General features: G+C 29.7%; 1 protein-coding gene across 1 annotated transcript in view; it reads right to left on the bottom strand.

The window, feature by feature from the left end:
* Positions 1-1,774: 1,774 nt before the first annotated feature.
* Positions 1,775-13,995, bottom strand: part of Ubr3 (Ubr3 ubiquitin ligase) — a 29,998-nt gene continuing 17,777 nt past the window's right edge. Inside the window, exons 11-28 of the mRNA XM_011648022.2 lie at positions 13,769-13,911; positions 13,512-13,678; positions 13,186-13,429; positions 12,814-12,970; positions 11,902-12,132; positions 11,526-11,675; positions 11,132-11,301; positions 10,591-11,041; positions 9,996-10,141; positions 9,610-9,756; positions 8,560-8,868; positions 8,214-8,442; positions 7,506-7,724; positions 7,072-7,340; positions 6,432-6,788; positions 5,992-6,123; positions 5,743-5,882; positions 1,775-5,505 (exon numbers count right to left, since the gene is read on the bottom strand). Coding sequence (XP_011646324.2) covers positions 5,388-5,505; positions 5,743-5,882; positions 5,992-6,123; positions 6,432-6,788; positions 7,072-7,340; positions 7,506-7,724; positions 8,214-8,442; positions 8,560-8,868; positions 9,610-9,756; positions 9,996-10,141; positions 10,591-11,041; positions 11,132-11,301; positions 11,526-11,675; positions 11,902-12,132; positions 12,814-12,970; positions 13,186-13,429; positions 13,512-13,678; positions 13,769-13,911 — 3,779 coding nt within the window. The 3' untranslated portion in view covers positions 1,775-5,387. The remainder of the gene's footprint in view (positions 5,506-5,742; positions 5,883-5,991; positions 6,124-6,431; positions 6,789-7,071; positions 7,341-7,505; positions 7,725-8,213; positions 8,443-8,559; positions 8,869-9,609; positions 9,757-9,995; positions 10,142-10,590; positions 11,042-11,131; positions 11,302-11,525; positions 11,676-11,901; positions 12,133-12,813; positions 12,971-13,185; positions 13,430-13,511; positions 13,679-13,768; positions 13,912-13,995) is intronic.

The following is a 13,995-nucleotide window of genomic DNA, read 5'->3' as shown; positions in this document are numbered from 1 at the left end:
AAACTCAGAAGTACTACGATTCGTAATTTATTTTTTTTTAGAAAATTTCACATTTTCCTCTTGCTATTAACCGAAGATTAATTTTTATACATACATATAAATAATACTAATGAAATGCTCCTTAGAAAAATTTAATAAGATAGTTTTTCCTTAACTGTAATATTGCTTATTTCTCGAATAAAAATATCAAATTTGTATGTAAAAACATAAAAACATGTACATCAAATTTATAAAATAAATATTAAAAAAGGAATTGTGTATGATTTTTACGAAAAATAAACATTCGCAAGATCATTGCTAGGTAAAATTTATTTTCGTCAAATTAATTTTGTGAAGAGTGTTGAATTTGAATTAGATTTCTTATTTTTATTTATACGAACTATATACATCTGTCACGTACTTTGCGCGCGCGCTTTGGTGTGTGTGTGTGTGTGTGTGTGTGTGTGTGTTGTGTACAGTGTGTAGCGTATTACCGCTTAGGCGTAGCATTCTCAAATAATATTTCATTTTTTTAATGCGATATTGCAATTTAGAATTTTGTTTGTAAATTTTGATTACATTCATGATTGTTCAAATTGAATTCGCGAAATCAAACATGTATTGATTTTTTATGGTCTATCTGCTTTAAATGAAATTTCTGACAATGTATGTGAAAAACCATCACATGTGCAGAAGCTGTGGGTATTTATAAATCTTTTAATTGTTAGAAAGTTGCCTTATGCTATTTTTTTGGAATGATATAACTCGATTTAATACTGTTAGCAAAATTTTACAGTCACTGAATATTGAACTTTGAATACTGAATACTGAATACTGTTGTGTAAAATTATATCAATTGTTAATTCAATTTATCCGAGATTTGCATGAGTCTTTCAGTTTATATGAAACGAAAATTGATAAGTGCGGAATAAATTCAACACATGTGAACAATGAAAGTGTATGGTTCTTTTAACGAACATACCAACAATGATGAAACTTCATTTTTTGAAAGCAGTGATTTTCGAATTAATATTTTTTTATACAATTTTACATTCTTTTCGGATTAATCTAGAAAGACGAAGCCTGTGTCTTGTGTTAATTTAAATAATAGACTCGTTCTTATTAAAATTACAACTATGCAGTTAGAAATAAGTATAAAAGCACGTGACTGAGATCTTATTATACGCGCGCGCGCGTGCGTGGTGTGTGTGTGTGTGTGTGTGTGTGTGGTGTGTGTGTGTGTGTGTGGGTGTGTGTAATTCAATACCGTATCAATCGTGGACAAGTAGAACAGGTTATATTGAATAATATCCTGTACCATTTTTGCAACTTTCACAATTAATTAAAGGCTTATTAATTTACAGATCCGTGAATGAGAGAGCTTTTGCGCAAAGGCATTGCAAATATTTACGATTGCTAAACGCGCGGCAAGATATTTGAAATCCAAACTTTACATATAATCTATGAATAATGGAGCATCTTTTTATAGTGCACATCTCTAAATATCTTGCTGCACATTTAGCATCAGATACACACACACACACACACACACACACCACATGCACGCGCGCGCGCGCGCGTGCGTGTGTAATATATTTATATATAAATATAAATAATATATATATATATATATATATATAGAGAGAGAGAGAGAGAGAGACACATATATATCCAAAGTATTATTTTTTAAATGAAATAATTGCATATATTATTAAATATTTGTTAAAATATAATGTATTCAAGAAGTAAATAATGTTACCTTTTAATAATCAAAATAAGGAACAATGAAATCACATTTTGGATAGAATCGTTTTTATTTATACATTGATCATATCTGAGATAATTATAATTCATTTGCTCTCAGAGGTCTTTCTTTCGAATCATACATATTTTATCATAGACTTACATTATGAGCACAATCCTAAAAATAATCATAATTATATACAAATCATTTTATTTCGAGCATTGACTAATAATGTAATATGTGACGAATTATATATGTTATTGTTACATATGTACAATATGAAGGTGCATTCTAGAAAAAGAAGTTTTATTTTTAAAAACGCCAAAATATAAAAAAAATTTGTAGCTATAAAGTCTAGATACATATATATATATACAGAATGGGCGACTATTTTAGCGATTTCAAAGGCAATTTTTCAGCAAATTTCTGTTTTTTTTATATATTTTTGTCAAAATTAAATTTATAAATTTAAAAATTAATTTTTTAAAATTAATTTATTAAGATTCTATGAAAATAAATCATATTTTTTATTTAGCAAAGAAACCAAGTAAAATTAATTTCATTTCTAACCTGAAAATTTATTTATCTATTTATTTAAATATTTGATATAAATACCATTTTTGATAAAAATTTATTCTAAATTCATCGTTCTATCGTTAAAATAAAGATGCAATATGTGTGGAATACTGTATATATACTATTATTGTTTTTCGAAAATATCGGATATACAAATAGCTCTTTCGCAAATGATAACAAGCAACATGCTATAAATCAATATGTCACGTTCAATATATGTGCAATGTGTGCACTAATTAATAAAACAAGAGATTGTTATCCATAGATGACACAAATATCTTAATTGAAAATCAATATACATATGTATATATCAAATATATGTATATACGATGATTTCCGATGCTATAGATTATAAATCATATAAGCAAGTTTACACTTATATATAATTTAATCGTAATAAATTTATATTTTATATTTCCAGTAATTTATAATATTAAAAGATTTTTTTTATATAATAATTAATTTCATTAAAACAAACTAAAATTTAGGCAGGGCTTAATGTTTCTAGCTAGAAATAAAAAATTATATAATACATAATTATGCGATTTATAATTGCTTAATTTAATATAATTTTTCGAGATGTATATAGTATGACTCGCTCATAAATGGTTATATCTCTCTTTTTATTTTACGAACTAAAAAAGATAGACCTTAATAAATATACATTAAATTAAATAGTTTAAATTAAACTTTAGTGTGAGCATAACAATTGCATATAAGAGTTATCTGAATTACAGAAAAAAAAGATACATAAAGATATATGAGATACATAAACTTTATACTATTTTTTTAGAATAATATGAATATTTTGATAAAATAAAAGCTATGATATCATTTAAGAAGAATACAACGGTATTATTTGACAAAATTATTTTATAAATTATAGAAGTTTATGTTTGTATTTAATACATTTTTATTTTTGGTTTGGCGGTATAACTTATTTTCAATTTCAATTTTCATTTTCAAATATTGTAATTAAATGGCATCTTGTTACATGACAACTATTACTGTAAAAAAAATTTATACATATCTTCTTGTTCTCTAATTCAAATCAATTTTATAGACAATTATTATGCTCATAGTAGAGTTTAGTTATTTTATTTAAGGCTCTCTCACTGCAGCCATATTGAATTATGACGTCGAAGCGAGAAATGATATGACAAAAATTTCTTGCGTCGTATAACTTTATTTTGTACTTTTCCCTTAAAAAGATATTTTCATATTTTTAAAATTTGTATAAAATATTAGAAAGTAAGATATCTATCCGATAGATCACGTAAAAGCGTAAAATAATTCTTGAAATAATGATCACTGTTCAGCTATCAGAAACAACTAGATCTAATGATCTGGTGATTTCTTAAAAAATTTTAGAGTAATAAATTTTAGAAAATATGTTTTGAAGGGAAAAGTATAAAATAAAGCTACACGATGCAAGAAATTTTTTACATGTCATTTCTCGCTTCCGACATCACACATCCATGTCGCGCTGCTTTAATGAATCATTATTATGATCTATCTCTTTTAGTTTAGGAAATAAAAGGAGAGAAAAGTATTTATGATAGGATACATTAGTAACATATAGATTATATATTTTACACGTCTATGGCATCGGATAATCCAAACTCGTAAAACTGTGTAATTTAGTAATTTAAGAATAATTTTTTTCATGTTTTTTTATCGTGAATATCGGATACAATGATTAATTTTGCGTTATATTCTGAAACAAGAAATTATTAATTTCTAATCTATCGTGCCATGTCACATTCTATCAATCGACATTCAATACATCCTTTGTTTTTATTTTGTACAGCTTTCCTGCCTGTATGCAAAGAATGAATTAATACATCAGTTGTAAATAATAAAAATAGTTTCTGATATATAAACTCTAGACATTTTTTTCACATTATGCCTAGTTTCTACAAGAAGCATTTCTATAGAGAATTTCTATAGAAAGCATTTAAAGACATCAGTCTTCAACATTTCATTCTTTTCTTCTTTTTTTCCTTTATTATCCTTACATTTCTAATTATATATATATATATATATATATATATATATATATATATATATATATATATATATATTTATATATATGTGTATGATCGATTGTAGCAACATTAATATTTAGAAAAGAAATTATATTTGTCAAAGTATATAAGTAGTATAATAAGTTATAAATATATCCGAAAAAATCTGCATTTGTTTTATAAATATTTGTGAAATGTCTGACAAAACAAAAAAAAAGAATAAATAATAAATCTGAAATTATCTATTTTCAATTTGAGTGGATTTTTTCTTCAAACACACAAGCTTTCTTTCATTTTTTTCCAGTTATTATCATTTGTATATATCATCCTCTCCTAAAAGGTACAAATGCTATATACTAAATAAGTACTCCTTTCTCATTAATTAAACGTAATTTATATGCTCATATGCATATATTATATATGTATATATGTATATGTATATATACAGAATATTGTATTTTAATTTTTCCCTATAACATATTCGAAAATGGCAACTATTGCACGAATCAATATATCAAGAATCAAAATTATTTTATTTCTTTCATATGGAAAAAAACTTTGCGAATTAGATGTACAAAATTGAAAGAAACACAATTTTGATTTAAATTTCTTTTCAAAACCATTAATTTTTGCTAATAATTATACAGAAAAATTAAAATAAATACGATTTTGCATATATACCTTAAATAAAATGTACAGATTTTTAGTATCAGAGCATACGTAATTTCTACAGATCTAATACGTATTATCCAAGTTATTACGCGTGACTATATGAACAAAATGTATTCCCTAGACAAATGTTCCTTTTCTTAATACTTTCATTTATCATTTATGTCTATTATGTCTATTTATTCGCGATTGCATAATAAATATATAATATCTATTAAAAACGAATCTATCTCCCTTAATCTCTAAAGCGCGCGGACATTACTGCGAAAAGGCGAGGCATTTTGTGTGAGAATAAATGATGGGAGTTGCGGGAGTCAAATAGAGAAAGGGAGGAAGAGAGTCTTCTTCTGAGATTAGGAGCGACGAGCAATATACGACAACATTGTGAAGGGTCACAGAGCGTCACGATGCCATACCCATGTCTTCTTCGTATGGTCGAATCTATGTGCCAGCCATTGCTGTTCTAAAAGCTGATACCTATCCTGACTAAGATATAATGGTTTGCCTCGTCTATAACAAAATTGTGTGTAATAATTAATAATAGACTATTAAATAATATGATATCGATATTAAGTAAATCATTAAAAAATTAATTTGTAACTTGTCACGAGAAAAATTTAAATATTTAAAGGAAATTTATCTTTGTTTTTAATATCTTAAAAATTAGAATATGACATATAGTATTTAAAATTGTACTATGCTTATATATCTTTTTTTCTATGAAATCTTATGATAAATCATACTCACTTTAAGTCTCTATCTTCCTCTTCAAAATCGTCAAGATACAGAGATCCCCATAAACATGCTCGCCGGCCGCGTATCACGATAATATAAGTCGATGTCACTACAAGATAGATGCCGGTGCCACCTCCACAATCAATTGAATGCTATAAACATGTTTAAAAATGTATTAGAATCAAAAACAAATATTTATAAGCGTATATCCAATATTTGTAAATGATCCTATGTTTTCATGCGTATGTAAACTATGCTCACCTGAATAGCTTCGCAAACGTTCATCTGTTTACAACAGTTTTGTTTGAGGCAAACGATAGTGCCGCACAACAAACAGATGCTGATTTCTTGTGGTACAGAATGACACTGACTGCATTGCCGCTCGTGGTAATACTGAAAAAATTTAATATTACATATGAATTTACATATGAAAATAAATACATTAATAAAAATAACATATATAAATAATATTAATCATATATTAAAATCTACTGTTATATGTATACATATACACATTACATTTGGATTGAGATATTAGTATAGTATTTACTTTTATAGTTACTATTATTTAACTCGCAAATACTCCATTGTCTTTTTCTTCTTAATTAGTCAAATTAATGAATCTCCATATACATAATACATATTTTTTAAATTTTAAACGAATATAATATAACGAATATATTCTAATTATTAAATCTTACCGTGAAGATCTTCTCATATTCCCTTGGAAGACTAAGCAGCTTCGGCACGTGCCATGATATATGCTGTTCCATAATCATGTTCCGAGCTGGCTGGTGGCCTCGCCAGTTAGCAAGAAAAGCGAGCAATTGATCACACCAAAAGAGAGGCACCGAGACACTTGCCTCTGGCTCTTGCCAATTCAACGCTACTGTTGAGTCAAAGCAGTTCCAGCTCATGCCTTCTGTGACTAGTTCCAGATAATATACCAACGTCACAAATTCACTCTGCGACGTTCTGATCAGTGGCAGTGGCTGTTCATACAGATGATAACGTAACAATGACGCCACTCGCAGAAACGGCAGACACAACGATTGGATCTGAATGAATCAAATAAAATATAAATAATTGAAATCATATAATTATGTATAACAATACATAAAAATTCACGTTAAAACGTTTTTTTTTTTAGGAATAATTAAAGTTTATCTAGAAATAATTAATTTGTAATAATATATGAAATAATGTAAGTTTTACCCGCTTCTAAAATATTTTACTACTGTTTAAATGTGATATATAAAATGTATAACAAATTATTTCGTAAAATGTTAATTTTGAAAAAATATGCTTTGCTAAAGTATATATTTTATTTATAGAATATACTTGTTGCTCGACGCCGTGTGTTTTCACTCTGGCGTAAGTAGGAGACGACGAAGTGGACGGTTTGTCGTCATCTGCGCCAGTATAGAGTCCACTTTCGCCGAAATATTCGATAATTCCGGCCAGTATGGTCTCTGAAGGCGTGGTGTTGCAACTACATCTCCTCTTCAGAATTGTGTTTCGTTCTGTTTGTGAGAGGTTACAGCTTATCTGAAGTATTACTTGATAATACAGTAGGTTGTAAAGGACCTTTACTACGCCGGAAAAATATGCTGAAAAAAGGAGGAATATTAATTCATTTATTATTTAAATATATATACAATAATATATCAAATATAAATTATAAAAATATATATGTTTCAAATATGCATCCTCGTATTACACAATTTATTTAAGATGTAGAATACAAAAGAAAAAAATTCTTGAATTATGCATACTTTGATCCAAATGTAACGGCAGCAGTAGAATAAATTGAATGAGCATGGCGGTTGGATCTCGTAGGAGCAAAGGAACCTGTCTGTCGTCGTGTGGCGTCAAGGCGAGCGAGGATGCCGATTCTTCTGTCAGCGATATGCCAGATAATTGCTGCCATACGTGATGCACTGGCCATGTGGTCAGTACTCGAGCATGCATTGCCAAGACGTGAAGAAGCGCAACTAAAAGAAGTATAAATATACATATATACATAAATACATACATATGCACACACACACGCACGCACGCACGCACGCACACACACACATTTCTCATCAGGTTTTCATATTTACAGATTAATATCACGAATGTATGATCTTTCTAGTTCTATTCGAGCATTCGTATTCGAGCATAGTGATCTCTCTCATATACCTGTGGTGCGCACGATGATTATACACAGGCATATTAAACTTACAGTTTAACGCCGGTTCCGAACGGCAAATTTTTGGTAGAGAGACACTCATGACAAAGTTACTTTCGGTGATTTGCCATTGCTTTCCGAGAGCAGAGCGTAATACAAGCGTAAATATTTTGACTCTGCCGGGAATCGAATCCGGAACCTCTGGCATAATAGACCGGTGCACTGTCTAGTATGCCACGTTCGCTCTCGAGTGTATGATACATAAATAGAAATCAAAAAATTTAAATATGAAATTGATCAATAAACGTACCTATGCAATCACGCTTAGGAGTCAGAGGTATCATAGTAGGTGATGGAACGCATAACGATCCGCCGCGTTGTACAAGTTCAATCTCAAAGTTAGTTCGAGCTACCGAAGTTACAAAAAGGAACAAGCTTTGGTGACTAGGTTTACAGTTCTTTTGCTTATATTTTAGATACGTGCAACTCGTCATATCTTCCATAGCCTTTCCCATCGCCACAGCCAAATTTGAAGAGGCCTGGAAACGATAGATATGTTTAGCAAATTTATTCCTAAAATTTTTAATTGAAAATATAAAAGAATATTAGTTGTATTTTTTTAATGTTGAAAGAAAAAAAAGCTACTGCATACATACAGGATTTCGTTGTATCTCTTTGAGAAAAGTATTCAGATCCGCGAGTATAGTCTCCGTGGAAGCATGACGAGATCGCACTACCGCCGAGCATTCGCCTAATTGTGGCGATAGCGGCAGAACAGAGTTAGCTAATTGCCGACACAGCGGACATAAGTATTCGCCTCGTTCCACTGCCAGACTCTGTTGTCGCTGTTGACTACGAAGGGACTCCAGATAGGATTTTAAACAGTCCAGATGTAGATGATGACCACATGTTTGCACATGGACGCCACCTTCCCATCCCAAATTAACCGAGAGCAGCCAAGACAACTGCAAATTAAAATATATATGTAAAATGTATCACTCATTGAACAAATATTAATATTGAACAAATTATATGCTTATTTCCTTTTTGCTTGTTTTAAAAAATAAACATTTTATAAAATATAAATTAAAAAACATTAAAAAAAATATTTTATTAAACAATTCATATTGATTTACTTCAAAATAATCACATAATTTAAATAAAAATACTATAAATAAAAATATTATAAATATATGGAAAGTACAAAATCAAAATGAATCGATGTTTTTTGAAATACATCGTATTTTTCAAAAGAATTGTGTGATATTTGATAATATATGTAGTGAATAATATATGTAGATAATATATGCAGTGATATTTGATAATATATGTATCAATTTTTTTGTTTTTTCTTGTTAAATGCATTGAATAAATTTTGAAAAATCATGATATATATTTTTCGTCTTTTCCAAAATTAAGAATTTGTATTGATTTATATTTCTTCGTATTCGCTGAAAATGTGTCCGAGTTATCAAATTTTTGCATGTAAAGTCAGAAAATAAAATTAATTCAGTAAATATCTCATCGTGAGGTCATCTCATTGTACAGTAAGGTCGATAATCAAGTAATGATTCTAAATTTTCATCATATGGCATATAATGTATTAAAATAAAAAACACAATATATTGAAAGAACTTGGATAAAAAACATTTTAAAAATATATAAAAGATTGTTAAGTACATATATTTGTATATTTATTCACTCACTGTATCGAATAAATTATTCATTTCTTCCATTCTGCGGTCAAAATGAGCGCCTCGAGTATCTCCCTTCGGTATAGGCGGATCCTCGTCGGATGTGGGAAGAACTAGCCTGTCCGATTGTTGTCGTTCATGACCAATGATACTAGTCGCCTATATCGGAAAAACGCGTATATGTATATATGTATAATTATATATATATATATATATATATATATATATATATATATATATGTGTGTGTGTGTGTGCGTGTGTATGTAAAACATGAAAATAAATACAAAATATAAAATTATGCTCTTAAATTATTATCTAATATTAATATACAAACAAAATGTTTTTCAGCAAAAAATAAAAGCAAAGAGCAATTTCAAGAATTAAATAGAAATATTACTTGAACTAATACAACAAGTCCCATCGGCTTGTCTTCACTGCTAGGAGTGGTTTGATTACATATCACACAATCATATTCCTTTTTACTAGTCAATTTAGTCTTATTTTCTTCCTGATCCCAATCCATTCCGGATGCACCTGCTTCCTCTGTGAGAATAAAATTTCATTTAATTGATATAACCGATTGCTCAAATATCAGGTTCTTATTCATGTTTTTGCTTTTACAATAAAATATTAAAAATAAGAATATTGTTACATCCGCGAGAGATGTCACCTTTGAATTCAAGCGAAATCGAGATTCGAAATCTTTGATTTCAACTGAGCGAAATCGCTCGGTTGAAGATAGGAAGAAGCGTTCTCTTGACGGTTGTTTGGACCGCTTTTGACGGAAAGCTGACAGGCGTAAGCTCTGCTGTATATATGGCTATATTTTCCTGTTTCATTAAAGTGTGTTTTTTTCCAAAATCGTGTCCATTTATTCCACGAGTCGCGGAAGCGTGTTTGATTCGTGTGAGAGACCGTAGACGTAACAATATTATAATTTTTACAAATATTTATAATTATTTGCATATATAAATGTATTATATATAATTTACCAGTCTTCATTGCTTTTTCCATAAATTGTTTCTGTTGGTTAGCAAATTCTGCCATCAGTTTCTGCTGCCTTTCTTTCGCTCTTCTTCGTCGTTTCTCTCTTTCACGATTCTCCTTTTCACGTTGCTCATCCTCTTCGCATTCCTGCATACGAGGCCACAATTTGTTTCTGGTCTCGATGATGGTTTGTTTACATATCGGATCTAAATCTGCTATTTTTCTAAGTAACTGTAATATGAAAAACGGTCCATCGCCAATTCGCGATTCATTAGGCGACGTTGATATAGAAGGACTATTATTATTATTGCTAGTACTACTGCTACTGGCTTCATTATCCGACATTTGTTCAGGATTGTAACTGTCTGGTACGCCCGATAATTGAGAATGTAGTTTTAACAATAAAGAAATTATGCTCTCTCCCACTTTTACGGATTGCGGTTGTATTGGTCCACCCTAAAAGATATATGAATATATTTTATAAACAAATTAAATAAAGCTATGAATATATTAAGATATATACTACTTATCAAAAGTTTATATTACTTGTGGCTCTCTCCTTTTAAAATGTTTGTGAGGATTTGATGTGGATGGAATAATTTCTGTAGTATGTAATATTCTGTAACCAACTGGTTGTGCTGCAACTATTTCGTTTCCAGCCATAACTGCTGGACGTTGAGGAACAGGTGGTAATGCAGGTTGGCCACCGACTACATCTAATTGTTATTAAAAACATCATCAATTAAATAAAATATATTATTATGATATATAAAAACTTGGATATTGATCTATCTAGTCTAATAAAATAAAATTTAACAATAAAAATTTCAAAAAATTAACATCGAGATAATATTCTGAAAAGTATCATTTACTTTTGGAAATCGTTAACATAAACAATAAAATTTAATAATAAAAAAAGAAATATATTTGAAAAACATACTATTTGGTGAAGGAGGCGATTCAATTGCTAAAGCCATAGATTCTTCTCCGGATGGTGGTAGAGCTCTTTGCAAAGGTATCGTTAAATCATCCTCGCTGTTACTACGAGCTATGGCGACGATTCCGTCTTCAGGTACCACGTCATATTCCACTATAAGAATATAATATATAAATTATTTATAAAAAAAACGTTTAAAGGAAAAAAATATAACAAATTTTTTCTTTAAATATACCTTTTTATCAAATACATATAAAATACTTATGATCAAATATATATTATAAGATGCTTTATATATATATATATATATATATATATATATATATATATATATATATATATATAAAGTATCTTATAATCTACATAAAAATTTGCAAACCACTTGTTGATGGTAATGCTGGCAGAGATGTAGCTGTTTCAACTGACGGTAGTAAAGCTGGCAGAGATGACACACTTGCACTCGACACAGCATTGTCCTCTCTAACAGTGTCTACAGAAAACCCTAAGAGCTCCAGAGAGCCTTCCTCCACGCCGTCATCCGCGCCATCATTCAGCATTAAGGATGATGCTACTTCGCTCATCTCTCCTTGAATCTCCCACTCAAATTCGCCTAATCATTATCAAATTAGCACGCATGTTAAATCGTACTAAATACATTAATATGTATTATATACAAACTTATAACTTATATTAATTCTGTTATTTTTTTTTTGAGATACGCAATATTAATGAAGCTATTAGCTCAAATACGTCAAACGTACATAGGCCCTCCAAGCGCATATGGATACTTAAATACTATTCACTTCACTATTTTAGTTAAAATATTCTAACCTTTTTGCGCGTGTCTGGAATAATTACATTTTTACAACAAAAATTTGATTTTTTTGTAAATGAACAAAAAGTGAAAAAACGTAATAATTTATCAAAATAAAAAGCAAATTTTTTTAAATGTCATTTCTAAATTCCATGCAATTAGTTTTGTTCTACTTCCTCAGCGACACTCATATAATTGATAAAAATCGAAGAAATTTTGATATCAGATAATTTATAGAAGCTCAATTAATAATGAAGATGTGTATTTCCAGTGGGCCTTTAATTCGATCGTTATTTTGAAACATTAATATATATCTTTTTAAATAAACAATATTTTTTATCAATTCAAATATTATAATTAATCATATGAAAAAATCTTTCTATATTAAACCAATTTCTCCAAAAAAATAATATATAAATATAAAAATAGTCTAATTTTCGGCAAAGATGAAAGGCCTCCTTAATCAATCATACTCACTGTCTGAGCTGTTCGGCTCTGACTCTTGGACTAGAATCACTCGAGGTATCACTGTCCTTAGATTTTCGAACAAGTTGTCACTTTCGTACCACCCAGCTAAATCCATGTCCTTTATCACACGAGAAGTGCCTCCAGTGTATTGGCATAAAGGGCTTACCTGGAAATAATTATATTATATATGTGAAGAGCAAGATAAATAAGATTCCAAAAAAAGCTATAAAATAAGCAAACTCAAACATAAAATAGAATGTACATCTTTCAAATTATTTACTTTCTTATCTTTCTATCTTATTACATATATAACTTAAAATTTGAATAGATCATTCGAAGCAACTTAAAGATCAATTTTTTTCTATCAAAAGAATTGCTCACAGATTTATTTGGCGGTTCCGCGGTAAAAACTGCCATTTCTAAGAGGTAAATAGCCAATGCCATAACATGTTCTGATATGTTATGTCCGTTCACAGCCTTATAGAGTATTATCAGGATCATAGCATGAAAAACTCTGGTGCGTAGAACAATCCGAGGATCATCGTAATCCGGTGAAACCGGAGCTGGATGCCTAAATGGTGGCCAGGGAGTTGCACCATTTTTTAGCTTGCCCGATTGCTTCACGCTACAAGAGAAAAGTATTTATCAAAAATGGAATAATGGAAAAACGGATGTGTAGGGGACATTAAATCTGACATTATACATACTAATCTGTAAAACGATCCATAGATACTTGGAAATCCCTTCTGTGTACCGCTCTTAACAAAACATGTAAAGGATCAAATAACTCGTCCCAAACGCGAGCTTTTGGTCCATACATGCCTTGTTGCATATTACCGCTTGCCTCGAGATTCGGAGCCCTGTACTGTGCTACCTATAAGCATATTGTGCCGTTAAATATATGAAAATCAATATTTGATAGAAAAATTCTATGTAATAACAAATAATATATCAACAAACGTACATCAGCTAAGACTGACTCAAAATCTCTGTTTTGAGTGGTTCCACAGCGTTCGGGCATCAGTTCCATCAATTGACTATGCGTCTTATCACCCATACACAGTAAAGTTACCATTTCAAGGCGAGACATATCAGAATCCGATAAACCTAATGCAAGAAAAATATGAATAGTAAATATCTAATATTCTTGGTGTAATTATTTTGCTATTATTTCAGAGATTAGGAAATTTA

This window comes from Pogonomyrmex barbatus, unplaced genomic scaffold (genome assembly GCF_055798465.1).
Source record: "Pogonomyrmex barbatus isolate J1 unplaced genomic scaffold, ASM5579846v1 scaffold7, whole genome shotgun sequence".
Classification (NCBI taxonomy): Eukaryota; Metazoa; Arthropoda; class Insecta; order Hymenoptera; family Formicidae; genus Pogonomyrmex; species Pogonomyrmex barbatus.
This window is presented reverse-complemented; position numbering and strand designations above follow the sequence as displayed.